The sequence below is a fragment of the Mustela nigripes genome, chromosome 14 (assembly GCF_022355385.1).
Source record: "Mustela nigripes isolate SB6536 chromosome 14, MUSNIG.SB6536, whole genome shotgun sequence".
Taxonomy (NCBI): Eukaryota; Metazoa; Chordata; class Mammalia; order Carnivora; family Mustelidae; genus Mustela; species Mustela nigripes.
In genome coordinates, this window is record NC_081570.1 from 27,434,420 (window position 1) to 27,452,714 (window position 18,295).

General features: G+C 42.2%; 1 protein-coding gene across 3 annotated transcripts in view; it reads left to right on the forward strand.

Annotated features, from left to right (window-relative positions):
• The window catches only part of THRAP3 (thyroid hormone receptor associated protein 3), a 75,709-nt gene that overhangs the window by 50,223 nt on the left and 7,191 nt on the right, over positions 1–18,295 (forward strand). For all 3 annotated transcript variants that reach the window (XM_059377267.1, XM_059377269.1, XM_059377268.1), the window contains 6 exons: positions 6,402–6,566; positions 10,677–11,582; positions 13,134–13,847; positions 14,775–14,947; positions 15,691–15,802; positions 16,875–16,959. In XM_059377267.1, the coding sequence (XP_059233250.1) occupies positions 6,430–6,566; positions 10,677–11,582; positions 13,134–13,847; positions 14,775–14,947; positions 15,691–15,802; positions 16,875–16,959 (2,127 nt within the window). In that variant the 5' untranslated portion in view covers positions 6,402–6,429. The remainder of the gene's footprint in view (positions 1–6,401; positions 6,567–10,676; positions 11,583–13,133; positions 13,848–14,774; positions 14,948–15,690; positions 15,803–16,874; positions 16,960–18,295) is intronic.

The following is an 18,295-nucleotide window of genomic DNA, read 5'->3' on the forward strand; positions in this document are numbered from 1 at the left end:
GCCCATTGATCTGCTTGGTAATTAGAGAAATTGTTCTGGTGGAGAAGGCTTGGGCTTTGAAAGAGCTGATGGCTCTGGGACCTGTGCTCTCAGGTGGCTCTGCAGGAACAGCTTAAAGGGAACCTTAACTCCAAGTGACAGGTTCGTATCTGAAGTGATTTCAAAAGGGTGTTTGAAATTCTTCTCTTGGGTTTTAAAGGAAAGGTTGGAGGAGAAAAGAACGAAAACAATAGTGTAAATACATACAGAGTATAGGAGGGGTCTTGCAGAAGGGTGTATGAGAAAAGACATCCGGGTTTAGTGACTTGAGACTCGGGCCAGTGTGTGCTTGGTATGGCTTTCCAGAAAGAAATTTTCAGATGCAGTAATAGTCTATATTAGGCCACCTTTGTATACTTACTCTTAAGCTCTGAGTATCCCAGTGAAGGAAGACACAACGAATTGACATTAACAAGGTAGTAATGGGGATATGTTACCACATTGTCTGAAGAGTGTTGGAGAGTTTGAGACTCGATCATACCAGGCCCCTGACTATAGGAGGTGAGGAATCAGGTCCTATATTTCTGCATCCTTAACATGCTGGGCACTTAATCATAACTGTTGATTGCTACTTGTTCAGTTGGTGGATTCTTTTATAATCTGGTGTAGGAGCATGACTACCTTATCTTAAATGTGAGAAGGTTTTACCCAAATTGTGTTTGAGGGGACATGTTTTCCCCTGAGCCTATGTTATACCATAGTCCTTCTGTAGGGACCTGACTTGTTTTATAATATTCTAAATGAAACAGCCTCTCTAGGAATGGGGGGCTTTGATGAAAAAGCAAAACTTCTTTTTGGGGAAATTCTGGTTTGAACAGAAATCAAATGCTCGGTACCCATAACATGTGAAAAGGTGCCACATTGATTTGCACGGGGTGTTTGTTTTTCTCACTTCCCAATATATTTGTAGGACGTGGACATGAAAGAAATGATAGAGGAAAAGGTATGTGTAATCACGGTGACATCTAAAAGTCTTCAAAAGAGAATTGAGAGTTGTCTTGAATGGATTTTACTTACTTGATCAAATGGCTTTACTAATGATTGTCCCCATCTTATACTAAGAAGTGTATGTATGCTGGGGCGCCTGTGTGGCTCAGCGGGTTAAAGCCTCTGCCTTCAGTTCGGGTCATGATCCCGGGATCCTGGGTTCGAGGCCCGTGTCGGGCTCTCTGCTTAGCGGGGAGCCTGTATCCCCCGCCCACACACCCCGGCCTGTCTCTCTGCCTACTTGTGATCTCTGTCTGTCAAATAAATAAATAAAATCTTTAAAAAAAAAAAAAAAGTATATGTATGTATATCAAGAGAAAAAACTTGGGGCGCCTGGGTGGCTCAGTCATTAGTCATCTGCCTTTGGCTCAGGTTGTGATCCCAAGGTCCTGGGATAGAGCCCCATATCAGGCTCTCTGCTCAACAGGAAGCCTGCTTCTCCCTCTTCCACACCCCCTGCTTGTGTTCCCTTTCTCACTGTGTCTGTCTCTGTCAAATAAATAAATAAGATCTTTAAAAAGAGAGAGGAAAAAAACTTACTGCCTTTGGACACCTCTTTCCCTTTCTCTTCATGTAACTTGATCTTTGTTCGTCTTTAGGTGACAGCTTAAATACCTCTTGACCATCTTATCTAAATAAGTCACAACTGTACTGTATACATTTAACATTATATCATCTTTGTCTTGTAGTACCTACCAGAATTTGTAATTACATTTTTGGTTGGTTGCATATTTGTTGTCTCTCAGCACCTCTAGACTATAAGCTCCATGAAGGCAAGGATCAAATCTGGTTTACATTTTTTTTTAAGGAGGGGTGACCCAGAGGGAGAGACAGACTCTCAAGCAGGCTCCACACCCAGTCATGTCAGTCTCACAGTTCTGAGATCATGACATGAGCTGAGTGACACTTAACTGACTCAGCCACCCAGGCACCCCAGATCCGCTTTAATTTTAATTTAAGTGTTTATCCACTAGCTAGCATCCTCTTGAATGAGTTAAATGATTCATTGATTATTTCCAGCTGTGTTTTTGTATCATCCAAAGTTATTCCACTTCTCATGGTATAATGATGTTTTTTTTGTTTTTTTTTTTTGTTTTTTTTTTTTAATTTATTTGACAGAGAGAAATCACAAGTAGATGGAGAGGCAGGCAGAGAGAGAGAGAAGCAGGCTCCCTGCTGAGCAGAGAGCCCGATGCGGGACTCGATCCCAGGACCCTGAGATCATGACCCGAGCTGAAAGCAGCGGCTTAACCCACTGAGCCACCCAGGCGCCCTAATGATGTTTTTAAAATTAGTTTCAGTTCACATTTTAAAAGTTCCAGGAGTGGGAGTGAGGGTGTATCACAGTATTGTGACTCTTAAGCATACTTATCAATTCTAGTAAGTTTAATACATGTAGAAATGTTAAGTTTGGTGCTGCCTGTATTTAGGTAACAACATTTTCTTCTTAATGAAATTAGCTTTTATTTATTTATTTATTTAAAAAAACTTCATTTGAGGGGTACCTGGGTTCGGGTCAGGTCATGATTCTGGTGTTCTGGGATTGAGCCCCTCCCCTGCTCTTTGCTTGTGATCTCTCTCTCTCAAGTATAAATAAATAAAAATCTTTTAAAAAAAGATTTTAGTTATTCATTTGAGAGAGCACAGACTTCCCACTGAGCAGGGAGCCCAGTGCAGGGCTCCGATCCCAGGACCTGGAGACCATGACCTGAGGTGAAGGCTGATGCTTAACTATCTGAGCTACCCAGGTGCCCCTGAAAATTAGCTTCTTAATTTTCTGATTTCTGGGAGTTGAAATGAGCATTTCCTTTGACATTAACTTGCCACTTTTTTTCCCTGAACTTTTTCTTTTTAAAGTCTGTTATTGTCCACCTGTTGTGTGAATAATCCAAAAGGATTTTCATTTCATTTTTTTTTTCTTTTTAAAGATTTTATTTATTTACTTGACAGACAGAGATCACAAGTAGGCAGAGAGGCAGGCAGAGAGAGAGGGGGAAGCAGGCTCCCTGTGGAGCAGAGAGCCTGATGCGGGGCTCGATCCCAGGACTCTGGGATCATGACCTGAGCTGAAGGCAGAGGCTTTAACCCACTGAGCCACCCAGGTGCCCAGGATTTTCATTTCTTGCTCAAGCTTAAATTAAAGATTGGGCAGAGATATTATGAGGCAAAGATAGCCCTAAACTTGTGACAGAAAAAAGACATTCAGCAGGACTGAACCCCCCAAAAACCCAAAACATCCTGAAGGCTGGCCAGAAAAACAAAATGCATTTTCTGTACTTAATTTCTGTAAATTGCTTGGTTAAACCTCCACCTCCTATCCCTGAATAACTTAATCCTCTACCCTGGCTTTGCATAATGATGCCACTGCCAAAAAACATCATCAGGTGGAAAGCCCTTTGACCTTGCTGAAGCACACAGCAGTTCAGTCCCTTCAGCAGGGTTTAGACTCTAGGTCTTTGGCATCCTCATTTGGCAATGTCTTACTCACTACCCTTTGTCTCTGGCTTCCTAGCAGTTTCTCCGTCATTCTCTAAATCAGGTCTCTTTTTCATGGTTATGGTTATTTCCCCTATAACCTGGAGTACCCTAGAGAAGGACTGGGTGGCTACTTTTGATTGTGTGGCTAGGCAAACCTCTAAGGAGATGGCTTTTGAGCTGAGATCTGAATAACAAAATCCAAGAGGTAAGGGAGGGTGAAATGTTTGCTGATAATCATTTTCCCTTCCCAAGCCAGGACGTTGTTGTAAGAGACTCTTAGGCAAAGCAGTGAGGCAGGGATGTGTGATAGAATAAGCTCTGGAATTTTGGCCTGGTTTGGCTGTTAACTAGCTTTGTGGGTTTTGACAGAGCCCTTGTTCTTCCTGGTCTTTGATAGACACGTGCTGTAGCACTTCAACTTCTTGCTCCTTGGAAGATGCCCAGAGTTGTGGTAGGGTATAAAGGAGGGTATGTGAATTGGCTTGATGAAGCGTACCTCGCAGACCAAACCCAGCAAACTTGTCAGGGCAGCTCTGAGGCTCTCTATTCATTCCTGCGGAGGAGGTAAACAAAGGAAAAGGCAATTCTGTTTTTTCATAGGAAACCTGAAAGAAGGTTGACCCTTGATGCTAAAGAAGAGGTAAAGGAAAGTGACAGCTCTTCACTTTATAAATTACCTTAGTACTGTGGTTATGGATTGATACTCTGTATTTTACAGGATGTAGTCCTTGCCACCATGGTATTAGAGTATTTGATGATACATTTTGTTTAGAGATTTATCTATTTATTTATTTATTTATTTGGAGAGAAGGAGGTGGGGAGGGGCAGAGGGAGAGGGAGTCTCAAGCAGACTGTCCACTGAGCACGGAGCCCAAGACCCTGAGATCATGACCTGAGCTGAAATCAGGAGTGGGATGCTTAACCCATTGAGCCACCCGGGTGCCTCATCCACATCGTTTTAGCCATCTGTTGATGGACACTTGGGTTATTTCCATATGTTAGCTGTTTTAAATTTTACTGCAATAAACATAGAGGTGCCCAGGTCTTTTTGAATTAGTGTGTTCATATTCTTAGGGTAAATACCCAGTAGTGGAATTACTCAATCATATGGTAAGTTTATTTTTAATTTTTTTGAGCGACCTCCATATTGTTTTCCACAGTGACTGCACCAGCTTGCATTCCCACCACAGCACACAAAGGTTCCTTTTTCTCCATGTCCTCACCAACCCTTGTTGTTTCTAGTGTTTTTTATTTTACCCATTCTAACAGGTGTGAGGTGATACCTCACTGTGGTTTTTGATGTGCATTTCCCTGATGGTGAGTGATGTTGGGCATCTTTTCCTTTGTCTCTTGGCCATCTGTCTGTCTTTGGAGAAATATGTTCTGTTTTCTGCCCATTTTTTTTTTTTTTAAGATTTTATTTATTGATTTGACAGATCACAAGCAGGCAGAGAGGCAGGCAGAGAGAGAGGAGGAAGCAGGCTCCCTGCTGACAGAGAGCTTGATGCGGGGCTTGATCCCAGGACCCTGGGATCATGACCCAAGCCAAAGGCAGAGGCTTTAACCCACTGAGCCACCCAAGAGCCCCTCTTCTGCCCATTTTTTAATGGTTGTGTATGTTTGTGTGTATGTGTTGTATGAGTTCTTTGTATATTTTGGATACTACTTATCACATACATTATTTGCAGATCTCATCTCCTATTCAGTAGGTTGTCTTTCTGTTTTATTAATTGTTTGCTTCACTGTGGAGAAGCTCTTTATTTTGATGGAGTCCCAATAGCTTATTTTTGCTTTTGTTTCCCCTCATCTCAGGAGGCCCATCTAGAACAACGTTGCTATAGCCAGTGTCAGAGAAATTACTACCTGTGCTCTCTTTTAGGATTTTTAGGGTTTGAGGTCTCACATTTAGGTCCTTTTAATCCATTTTGAGTTTATTTTTGTGTGTGGTATAAGAAGAAAGTCATCCAGTTTTATTCTTTTGCATGTAGCTATCAGTTTTCCCCAGTCCCATTTGTTGTTCTGTGACATTTTCTTCATCTTTTTCTTGGAATTAAATGTTACGGATTTGCCTCATGACTTTAAGTCCCAGGGAGTAGAAAATGGTCAAATGTTGCCATGTACTTAGTAACCAAGATCCCATTGCATAGGGTTTTCTTTCTTAGAATTGGGAAACCTGCCTCAGGTTTCAATACTTTTAACAGTTGACTTAGTCTGAAAAATTTGTGTGCTTATTGACAATGACTGTATACCAAATCATTGGTAGCTCCTCTCACTGTTGTCATTGTTTCATTTTGTTCCCAAATCAGGGCTACAGATCAGATTTTCCATTTGCTGCTGTGGCTTGAACTGTTTGGGACTGTACTGCTTAGAAATCCCTCCTTTAAAAAGAAAAATTGTTTTTGTTTTTTTTTTTAAGATTTTATTTATTTATTTACAGACAGAGAGAGATCACAAGTAGGCAGAGAGGCAGGCAGAGAGAGAGGAAGGGAAGCAGGCTCCCTGCTGAGCAGAGAGCCCTATGCGGGACTTGATCCCAGGACCCTGAGATCATGACCCGAGCCGAAGGCAGTGGCTTAACCCACTGAGCCACCCAGGCGCCCCAAGAAAAATTGTTTTTTAAAGTAGGCCCCAGGCCCAACACGGTACTCAAACTCACAAACCCTGAGATCAGGTGTTGCGTGCTCTACCAACTGAGTCAGCCAGGTGCCCCTAAAAAAGTTTTCTTGTTAATTGATGTACAGTTAACATAGAAATCCCTCTTGGTAAAAGGGCAAAGTGTTTTTAATCAGTTGTTTTGTGTGTATGTGTGTGTGTGTTTAATTGTTTCTAAGTGTCCAGAGAAGGTCAACTTTGCAAAGGTATTCCGTCATTTGTTTGAATCTGTTTTCTTATTTTAGGTGTAACTGAAAAGTGACCTCTTCAGAGATGTCAAAAACAAACAAATCCAAGTCTGGATCTCGCTCTTCCCGCTCAAGATCTGCATCAAGATCTCGTTCTCGTTCATTTTCAAAGTCTCGGTCCCGAAGTCGATCTGTCTCTCGTTCAAGGAAACGCAGGCTGAGGTAAGGGGATGTGATTGTGTATCAGGATAACCATTGCATCGATCATTGTGGGTGTCTGAAGAGCTTTTGCTGGATTCTTTCTATGAGTTTCAGTTGGAGTGGGTTGGCTTAAGGCAGAGGGATAATGGGCTGTAAGATATTACAGGTTTATTGAAATGCTGCGAATCCAAATCACCGTTGAGTGCCATGCTGTTTGCCTAATTCCTTTTCTCCTCTGCCAGCATGTACTATTTCTCATCTACTTTGGAAGGAAGAGCATTTTGTTTTTATCTGAGCTGCTTGCTTCAAATCTCTACACCTGATTGTTTTTTCCTGGAGGCTTTGGACCAAAGTTTATATGCATCATCGGCAAAGAAAAGATAGCTAAGAGGATTAATAGTATGACCGACATTGTGAGGAAAGCAACCTTATTAACTCTTAACATAATTAAACCTTAAAAACTTAATGGGAATCGTTTGCATATACCCGATGTGCCAGTTACTAATAAGCAGTGTCTGTCTGGTAAACCACAGCAAAGCTATTCAAAAGTCACTCTTGTAGACATCACTGTGCCTAAGTATACAAAGAATTCTTTGTAATTTGTTGCCAGTATTCTTTAATTTAGCCAGTATTGACATCTTTAGGTGGATTTCCCTATTGTTAGTTATGTCTTAGAATAGGATGCTAACCCTCCAACGCCTTTCCTCTTTTCATGTGTTGGGAGTTGGGTTTTTTAGTCTTTAAAACTGTTTTAATTTTCTTTTGAGTAGACAAGAACCTTTTAGTATATACAAGTTTCTACATGTGAATGGTGTTGTATTTAACTACCAAAGGGGGATAATGTGCACAATTTTTGTTATTTTTGTCAGAATCGCACCAGGCAGGGAGATAATTTCTCAGTCTCACCACTTGGGGACCCCCCCACCCCCTCCATTCTTTATTTTGCGAGTATCTAGAGTTCTTTTGTTAAATGAACTGATTATGAAATTTAAAATAAACCATAGGAATAGTAGTTATTAAGCTGCATTCTTTATTCCCGTAGTCTTGTAGTATTCCTAAAAATGTTTTAAAGAGATGGTTGGTGGGATTCTTTTTTTTTTTTCTTTCCTCCCAACAAGAACAAGTTAATTCTTCACTTGATCCTAGCCAGAAGGCCAAGAAGTGATGAGAACAAGTTGATTCTTAAACGGAATCTGTAAGAGACCTCCCTGAAAATTAATTTCAGACCAGAGGGTGAATAAAAAGTTGGCGGCCGTAAATATTAATGATTCTGATAAGAAGGTAGAATATAATGAGTCTCTCCCTCAAACAAAAGAAACACTAGATTTTTTATTTTTAAAGATAACATTACACCTTGAAGGTAATGAGTCCTAGCCTTTCTTCTCCTCTTTGGTTTTTGGGCATGCATTTTTATACTAAACTTAGTTCAAACGTAGGCTAAATAGAGGTTGTTGCCCATTTGTGTGAGAATCCATATAAGTAAAATTCTATCCCACCTTTTACCTCTCCGGAAAAAGAAGAGGGAGCCCACTAAATACATTTATATCTACCTTAGGAAGTTGCTATCAAGATGGGGGATTGAGCAGTGGCTTTTTGTAACTCCTGCCTTGCACCTAGAGTCTTTAGATTTGGGCCATTTAAATTTCAGTTTATCTCAGTTGGTTCTGAAAGGTAACTTTAAAACTTAATCGAGTGAATGGAAATCAAGTAACTGGCTCAAAAACAAGAGGCTAATACAACCAAAACTGAGTGACAAAATTGAACTGACACAAACCAGCGTGAAAAATGCTAACAAGCTCTGAAGTATCTGTGATAACTGGGATTCTGGGCAGATCTGTCTAGACAGATCTCTTCTTCCTCTACAGATTATTTGGCATGGTCATTGACTTGGCAAATGAGGGGAAAATATCTTGGGCAGTATGTGTGGGGGTAGGCCTAGAGCCACTTCATGTGCTGTCTTTTATACTGAGAAGATTGTTATCTTGAAGGAATTTCTCCACTAAAAAACATGTTTTCATACTCGATTCTAGTCTGACATCTCTGTTTTTTAGAAACAGATGAATTTGCCACTGGATGTTCAATTTTTATTTCTGGCGTATTTGTTCCATGATTTTTTTTTCTTTTATTTTCCCTCTCCTATAAGGAAAGTATACTATCCAGAGAGTTTGAGAAACCATGCCTTTAAATTAACTTAACTGCTGAGTTCTACAGAATTGGAGAAAATTGATTGTTTCCTTGTATTTCACAGACCGTATCCTTTTAAGTGACTTCTCGTAAATAACTTCATTTGCAATCTGCAGAGACTCATGTTCCTGCATCAGTGCAGTGACTGCGGGTTTTGGATGCAGTATGCCACAGGGCCCTCTAGTAGTTGGTGACAGAAGCAGCAGTAGCCTCTGAGGATGGGAACATGAATTAAACCCTCCTTAGTGCTGGTGGTGCATCACCTCTCTCGAGTATAGCCATTTAATCGGGTCATGTTCAGTTTCATAGCCTGCATCTGCCTCTTCCTTCTTTTCTTATATTGTTACTGTTTTCGAATGAAAAGTATGGAAGGTAAGTTTTTGTTTTTGTTTTTTAATTGTACCTGAATAGCAACCGTTAACAACCAATAATAGGATGCATTTTTGCCAGTCACTGTTGTTCTTGGGGTAGGTAAAGAACCTGAACACCATGGGTAATAAGGAGTGGAAGACCAATTCCACCTTATCTTCTTTAGATTAAATTAAATGTAAGTTTCTTTTTAAAAACACCATTGTTGAGTTAAGACCTGTCACATTTGCTAAATGTAGTTATTTATAAAACAGGCAAACAGAATGTATCTGTTCCTAGTTAGGTCTAATATGGAAAGTGCTGTTGATTAGCCAAAGGGTTTTATCCTACTATGTATGAAGAAAGTATTTTTGGAAAGACTTCTCTAATAATTTTACATATTTTTATCTAACTGTTCAGGAGTAGTGGTTAGTATGAAAGATCTGTGTCTCAGTTGACAAGGCACATCGGGTATACAAGGACCCCAGTGGATTTTTACACCCAACAGATAACAGCTTTTGGCTTTTTGGTGGAAATGAAGTTCCCTAGCATTCGAAGCTCCCTAACATGCTCCCTAGCATTGACAAGCCTAGCATTCATAAGCATGAAATGTTTACAAAGTTAGGTCACTGTTGAATCCCTGTGGTTCTGGAAATGTGCCTTTGCTCTATTAGGGTTCCATACTGTTGAATGAAGAAGAACACAACACTAGGCTTTAGGTTGGCTGGAAAGAAATGTGGGTGGTGATGCTGGAAGAGGGCTGATTTTATAGTTTTCTTATGTTAACTTGTGTGCTTGGGTGTCTTGTGATCACATGGTGCCCTCTTGTGGCACCCAGGTGTAGGATCTTGTGTTCCGCAACAGAAACTCAGACCTGAGTAGTGAGACCATATCCAGGTTCTCAGTAAAAAAAAAAAACAAAAAACAAAACCTTTATTTATTTATTTATTTTGCTGATCTGATTTCAGTGAATTCTTTTAAGCTTTGGAAGTTGCATTCTCCAAGTTCCTATTTAAGTGTTCTTTGCTTGGGACTACATATTTACAATCCCAGGTCCTAGTGGACTCTAAGAAAATAACCCTGCACAGACAGAGAGGGCTAAATGGGATGAGGAGTAGAAAGTTATACCAGTGGAGGGGCTGAAGGACCTGCACAGCCTGCCCCGGTCTGCAGACCCGAGCTTGTGTTCTTCCTGACTTCCGGGGATTTAGGGGACCGTTAGCGCCACTGTGAAACTCAAAGCAACTTGTATACTTTAATTAAAATGGCTTTGTTTAGCTTACTATATTAAGAACATTTGATATCTGTTTAAAATGTGCTACAGTAAAAAAAGAAAAAAGAAAGAAAAAATGAAACGTGCTGTGGTAGTAGTGAAGCGGTCTCAGTGGATCATTGGTGAAAATGATTTTTATCTATATGTTTGCACTTAATGTGGGTCAGCAGTGGAATTAAATATTTAAGTTTGTTTCTTTGAGAACAAAACTGAAAATAAAATACCTAAGAACAAGGTTTGAAACTGTACCTCTTTGTTGGCAGGTATTTCTTAAATAAAAGGGCTTGTGTCAAAAATTCAAATATTTCCCCCATCCCCCTTTTCAGTTCTAGGTCTCGTTCCAGATCATATTCTCCAGCTCATAACAGAGAGAGAAATCACCCAAGAGTGTATCAGAATCGGGATTTCCGAGGTCACAACAGAGGCTATAGAAGGCCCTATTATTTCCGTGGGCGCAACAGAGGCTTTTATCCGTGGGGCCAGTATAACCGAGGTGGCTATGGAAACTACCGCTCCAATTGGCAGAATTACCGGCAAGCATATAGTCCTCGTCGGGGCCGTTCCCGATCCCGGTCCCCAAAGAGAAGGTCCCCTTCACCAAGATCCAGGAGCCATTCTAGAAACTCCGATAAGTCTTCCTCTGACAGGTCAAGGCGCTCCTCATCCTCTCGTTCTTCCTCCAACCACAGCCGAGTGGAATCTTCCAAGCGCAAGTCCACAAAGGAGAAAAAGTCCTCTTCAAAGGATAGCCGGCCATCTCAGGCTGCCGGGGATAACCAAGGAGACGAGGCCAAGGAACAGACGTTCTCTGGAGGCACCTCTCAAGATACAAAAGCATCTGACAGTTCGAAAGCATGGCCAGATGCCACCACATACAGTGCTGGTTCTGCATCACGGGCCTCTGCCGTTTCTGAGTTGAGCCCCCGGGAGCGAAGCCCTGCTCTTAAAAGCCCACTCCAGTCGGTGGTGGTGAGGCGGCGCTCACCCCGTCCAAGCCCTGTGCCAAAACCCAGCCCTCCGCTTTCCAACACGTCCCAGATGGGCTCAACTCTGCAGAGTGGTGCTGGGTACCAGGCTGGGACACACCAAGGTCAATTCGATCATGGCTCTGGGTCCTTGAGTCCATCCAAAAAGAGCCCTGTGGGTAAGAGTCCACCAGCCACTGGCTCCACGTATGGCTCGTCTCAGAAGGAGGAGGCATCTGCTCCAGGAGGAGCAGCCTACACAAAGAGGCAAGTGTCTTGTTTCCCCTCCCTGGTGGTGTTCCTGCCTCCCCAGCTGGCAGCTTAATTGTAATGTGATCTCAGAGCTCTGTGATGAATGGTAATAAGGTAATCCCTGTTTCCTAAACTTCGCATTAGCAAACTTGAAAACACCACCCAAGGAAACCTTTAGCTTAACTCTAGCTTTCCTACCTTCCTGAATTTGTATTGCAGCATAAAGTTGTTTTAGACTGCTCTGCAATGATGTTTTCACATATAAAATTTGCCTTGGATTCTACCAATATAAGCCAGAGAACAGTAGAGATTTGTGGGTCAGCTATCAAAAAAAAAAAAAAAAAAAAACACGGTCTTTGCCAAAATGAATGCCCATTGGAGCTGTTAGACCCTGTAGGACCCACCATCTACTGTGATCGATCTGCATCAGCCCATCATGGTGAAGAACTACACCTCGTACCCTCACACTCTCCAGTTGAGGAGACTGGGCAGAATGGGAAAGCCCAAGGCTTAGTCCAGGAAGCCCTTGTTTTAAAATCACAAGGTGGGTGTGTGTCCCAGTAGAAGCCGACCAGGCTGCGTGTTAGGAGAGGACGTGACTGTGCTTCTGTCTTTCTGCTCTGGGGGACATGGTGAGTTGGACTGAATCTTTGTTTGTGCGGTTGGATGGATTGGGATGGCAGAGACTTAACAGGGAAGTTGTATGGGGACTAGGTTGTTAAGAGGAATTTACTGGGCAGGTGGTTCCACCCCCTCCCCATTTCCTTATTAGCATATTCTTTGATGTCCTCCTGTCCTTCGATTCTTCTTTGCCATAGCAGTGCCACTATAACTCGATTAGACTTTCATCATTAATGGTACAGATGAGATGTTCAGCCTGTGTACTTTTCCAATCTTCAGTGACTCTGCTTTAAAGTGTAGGTGTGGTTCCCTGCCAGAACTGGGAGTCTCATTAGGAGACTCGGGCATGAGCTCTGCTTTTCCATAAGAACGAGTAGGATGGTTTCTGTCCCCTTCCCCCAATTAACTTGTATTTTGTTTTTATTTGTGTTCACAGTATATTTCATATTTAGATCTTCTAGGTGACTTGAAGCAAACATGAAGTCTCTTTTTGAGACTTGTATTTCCAAATGTGAGTTGTATAAAAGCAAAATCAGTCCAAGGTTGAACATTCTATGTTAACTTTGCTGAAAGCAGATTTTAAGTGACTGAGTGAAGGTTGGATAAGACCTTAATTTTTTTTTTCCTAGACCACTTACAGGTAAGTAGGTTTTTGTTTTTTAGTATCCTAAAAATTACTTTTGCTGTTTTCTTTTGGGTTGCTCTTGTAACACAACTCTATGGACCGTGTATTTTTCTCTTAAATGGCATCCAAGTTCATAGATCTGTGAAAGGCTGCTTTTCAGAAATTACTAGAAAGTAATCAAGTAGAAAGTCCTTTGGTAACACTGGAATCCACAAGACATGTTTGTTCAAAGAATCAAAAACACAAGACCAGATGGTGCTATTTTAGATCAGGTTGCTTAAGGGGCCTCTTTTGTGTCTCCCTTGTGTTTTTATAAATAGGTACCTAGATGAGCAGAAGACAGAGAATGGAAAAGATAAGGAACAGAAACAAACAAATACCGATAAAGAGAAAATGAAAGAGAAAGGGAGCTTCTCTGACACGGGCTTGGGTGATGCGAAAATGAAATCTGATCCATTTGCTCCCAAAACTGATACCGACAAGTCTTTTCGGGGTAGCCAGTCTCCCAAAAGGTATAAGCTTCGAGATGACTTTGAGAAGAAGATGGCAGACTTCCATAAGGAAGACATGGATGATCAAGATAAGGACAAAGCTAAGGGAAGGAAGGAATCGGAGTTTGATGATGAACCCAAATTTATGTCGAAAGCCCTAGCAGGGGCAAACAAAAACCAGGAGGAGGAGAAGTCAGGCAAATGGGAGGGCCTGGTATATGCACCTCCAGGGAAGGAAAAGCAGAGGAAAACAGAGGAGCTGGAGGAGGAATCTTTCTCAGAGAGATCCAAGAAGGAGGATCGGGGAGGACCCAAGAGAACCGAAAGTGGGCACAGGGGGTTTGTGCCTGAAAAGAATTTCCGAGTGACCGCTTACAAAGCAGTCCAGGAGAAAAACTCATCACCTCCCCCGAGAAAGACCTCTGAGAGCCGAGAGAAGCTAGGAGCCAAAGGAGACTTTTCCACAGGGAAGTCTTCCTTTTCCATTACTCGAGAGGCCCAGGTCAATGTCCGGATGGACTCTTTTGATGAGGACCTTGCAAGGTGAGATGTAGTCATTGAACCTCAGGGCTTTAGTGGGCTAAGGGGCATCTCCTAACCCCTCTTCCTGAGGATGTTCTGGAACCAGGACAGGCCCCTCTTGTATTTCTCCTGCTGTCCAAGTTTCAGTGCTGATAATGTTCACCTGTTTCTGGAATTAATGTGTCACTGAGCAGTTGTATGTTAGGGACCGTATCACAGGGGTGATAAAGCATCTTTTAGTGACTGGCTTTCTGGGTGTTGGGTCCCCCCACCTCTTGACCTCTATCCATTACCCTACTTGCCATCATCCCATTTTTTCCCTTAAATGTGTTTAAGATGATTTTGCCTTGTGGAGCTGTCCAGAATCCATTTTTCCATTCCTAGCTAGGTTACTGAAGTCTGTTATTACACACCTCCATCACATAATGTAACAGTTTTAAAGTTGGGGCAGGGGCAGGGGAGAGTTGCCTGGCCCAACTTGAGCAGAGTAAGGAGGCCCTGGCTGACTGTGTTTTGTACCTGGGGCAAAAGCTGTACTGCCAGTGGGAAGTACACCTGAGCAGCATTCTGGCCACATCCCACTTCACTGAGTGGTCCTGGCTGGCCAAGCTAGTTGATCTTTTAAAATACTCTTTGGTTTGTTGTGTGTGTTAAAAGCTCAGTGACTCCGAAAACAAGACTCACTGAGGTTCAGTACATCCCCCTGCCCATTTGTTCCTGTTAAGGACTCCCACTGAGAAAAGGGGAGAGAGATTTTGGATGCCCTTAACCTTCCTTTCCCATCGTTATGGTCCCCTGAGGTTACTTTGAACTTTGGTGGGAAGCAAAAAGTAACTTTGTGGGTAAATTTTAAACTCTCGGGGAGAAAAGCATTGCTTTTTTAGGGTTTAAATGTTTGGACTTTCTGTATATCTTGTTACACTGGGCCTCCCTATGTTTCTTTTCCAGACCCAGTGGCTTATTGGCTCAGGAACGCAAGCTTTGTCGGGATCTAGTCCATAGCAACAAAAAGGAACAGGAATTTCGTTCCATTTTCCAGCACATACAGTCAGCTCAGTCCCAGCGGAGCCCCTCTGAACTGTTTGCCCAGCACATAGTGACCATCGTTCACCATGTGAAAGGTGAGTGCACACCCCGAGCCTGCTGCGAGCGCCCTTTCTGCGGGCTTCATTTCCTCTGCTACAAGCACAATGATGACTGGGTGCGTAAGGGAGCCTTTCAGGCCTCTTTATCTCATCAAAAGCGCCTTTGAAGCTAGGGACTGGTTCGAAGGAAATTCCTTCCAAGGAGGAGTTTCCATTTTTTAATTACAGTGTTGAAGATTACGAAATGCTAGTAACCTGTGATCGTGAGAAGAGGTAAAATCCTTCACACAAGGCTTGAAGAAGGGAGTGTGGCTTTTCCAGCACCTCTCTTTTTTCCTGTCTGTCAGATGGAAGCCTCTAGAGGTCTCTCAGAGACCTAGTGGTGTGAATTTCTTCTCTGCGTTATTCTGCCATGTCCTGGGCAAACTGAGGTGGGCAGGTTGGGGAGTAGTAAAGAGAAGTGATACAGCAGCTGGGGTGGGCCAGTTAGAGGTTCTACTTGAAAATTTAACTCCAGGGGGAGTTGGTGCCATGATTCATAGAGAAGTGAGCTCTGGGTTTCCTCATACCCACATCCTAAGACAGAGCGACAGTGGACATTCAGTAGCCAACATTGTATGGTGTGTGACCCGGGCATCTTTCCTTCCCCTTTTCAGTGTGTCTGTTACATGGATTTGACTACTTGAATCACATCTCTGTGGCTTCGGGTTCATGCAGAAGAGTCGAATATTTGGTCCCACCTTTGAGAGTGTAATGTGTTTTTCTTTGAATTCCCACAGAACATCACTTTGGGTCCTCAGGAATGACATTGCATGAGCGCTTTACTAAATACCTAAAGAGGGGAACTGAGCAGGACGCAGCTAAAAACAAGAAAAGCCCAGAGATACACAGGTGAGGACTTGGGCCTTAAGCTGGAGGTGGCCATAAAAGCTTGCTCATCGAATGATAAACTCATCTTGTTCTTGTCAATGTTAGGTGGGTGCCTTAGCAGCGGAGTTTAGGGTGAACATTCTCCGGATGCTAGGTTAGCAGTGGGTGTTTGTAGTTTGAGTGGAAAGGGGATGCCTCGATGACTGCAGTTTTTCACTGTGGGCCTGAGGAAGGACCGGCCTTTTGATATAGATGAATCCTTGTATTCTTGAGAACTGGCAGATGATAACCTGAGACCATGGTGAACTTGCTGCAGGTGGAGTAAATGTTAAGCTTTTTTTCCAGGACTGATATATGGAACACATTATATGGAACACACGTGTTCCATGTAGCAGTTCTTCTTCTAGAAGAATTTCCAGTGCATGGGAGAGCTTGGAGGATTATGTCAAAGGGTTTAAAAGCCCAGCAGGTTTAAAGACCGTCACATTCAGTTGTGGGAGCATATTCAGCACCTAGGGGCTTTGTCTAGAAGCAAACTTGGCTGTAGCTTTAATTTCTTACTAATCATCTCGGTTGTAGTAGGGAGGAGAACCATCTTTCTACAACAGTCTGGGGTCTTCAGGATGTGTGTATGTATCAGGCAGTTTTCTCACCTAGACCTTATCTCATAGGTAAATAATGGTCCATTATATTCTTATTCCCAAGACGAAAACTGCTCTTTGAGGTTAGCAGGGCATGGATAGTCTTGATGTGAACTTGAGATTATAGGCGTGGGTGTAGGTGTCTTTCTTCCTGGCTGTAACAGTACTAGGAAGGAATAAGAAGTTTCTTCAGTTAGAGTTTGACTGAGAAGTTGGTCTGTGTGTGTGTGTGTGTGTGTGTACGCGTGCGCTCATGTGCCTGTACACAGACACACCTATGGGACAGGATAAATATGTAAGCAAAGAATATTAGTAATATATATTTGTAAGTTATGAGACATAATTTAAAGGAATGCCTAGGATTCTCTTGACCAACTAGGAACTAAAATACTACCAATAATACATTCACATTATGGGGATTATTAAGCAGTTTTCCTATTTTCAATTTTTAGGAGGATAGACATTTCTCCCAGTACATTCAGAAAACATGGTTTGGCTCATGATGAAATGAAAAGTCCACGGGAACCTGGCTATAAGGTGAACTGTGCTTTGATCGTAATTCCAACAAAATGAGTGCGTTGGGCATGAACTTGACAGAAATGTGTTTGTTTAAATTACTCTCTACTTAAGTTTGTGTTTTTCTTTTAAGGATGGGCATAATTCTAAAAATGAACTACAAAGGGTTAATTTTTATTAAATGTATCAACAACCTTTGTGAAGTGGTTAGAATATGGTAAATGACCCCAAAGTCTATTGAGGTGAGCTTGAGAAAAAAAAGAGAGGAGTTTTGGAACAAGTGCCCATGATGAGAGAAGAAACTTTTTGTGATATTTTTCTGCTTGTAAGTATTATCAAATCAACTATATTACATGCACTATTTCCAACCATGATTTCAAAAAGACATGCATGTCAGAGGAGAGTGAAATATTCATATCTTAACATGGTAGACTGTTTTAAACAGCTAGTCCAGTTTTTTTTTTTTCCTAACATTGTACCATATTTATCATCTGTTGGTTACTATTACTTTAAAGCTAAACATTATTTTGATAGCCTAGCTACATTTGCAGTGATGTGCACGCAGAGTTAATGAAGAGTTTAAGGCTTGTATGCGATCTTTTACTATGAAATAATAGATTTGGGTTTTTTTTTAAAGTCTTAGTATTTATTGACCTTCATTCACATATACAGTTGAAATTTAAAATTAAAGATGGCTCTTCCAGTGCTGCTGAAACCTTTTCCTAAAGATGCTCATCTTCAGGTCTTCCAAATGAATTTGTCTCGGTAGTCAAATGTGATGAGAGGCCCTCTGCACAGTCTCTCTTCTCTCCCCGCTCCCCCTCCTTTCTTTTTCTTCATGTTCTCACCAGCTTGGCACTGACCCTGTGAAATGCAAGGCTTTGAGACAGCAGAAGAGTGCTCACCCTCTGGGCCTGCTCCATAGAGGTGCTGTGGGTGTACAGCCTCAGGGAGCAGCATCTGCCCCTTTTTTGGGTCTTTGGAGGGCACAGAGGCCCCATTCCCTCTAAAAAACGAACAGGATAGAAATAAACCTTCTTGAACTTCATTTCAACAAAAAGCTTAGTACTTTGTGTGAGATATTTATATGGAGTGAACTGCCCATTCCTTCCTCTTTTAGAGAGGTTTTACCTCCCATGAGCCAAGTCCTAGTGCTTCATGTCCCTGAATCCGCCTGGCCCTCTGTGCTCTGAGTGTCCCAAGCTGTTGAAAGCCCTGCCCTGGTTTGGGGCACGCAGCACTGCCACCACCGCTGAATCCACATCACACATGCCCTGGGGAATTCGACTTAATAAAAGGAAGTCAGGGGGAAAAAAAAAAGGTACCTTCCTTTTTTGCTGCTGCCTTTTCCCTTTTT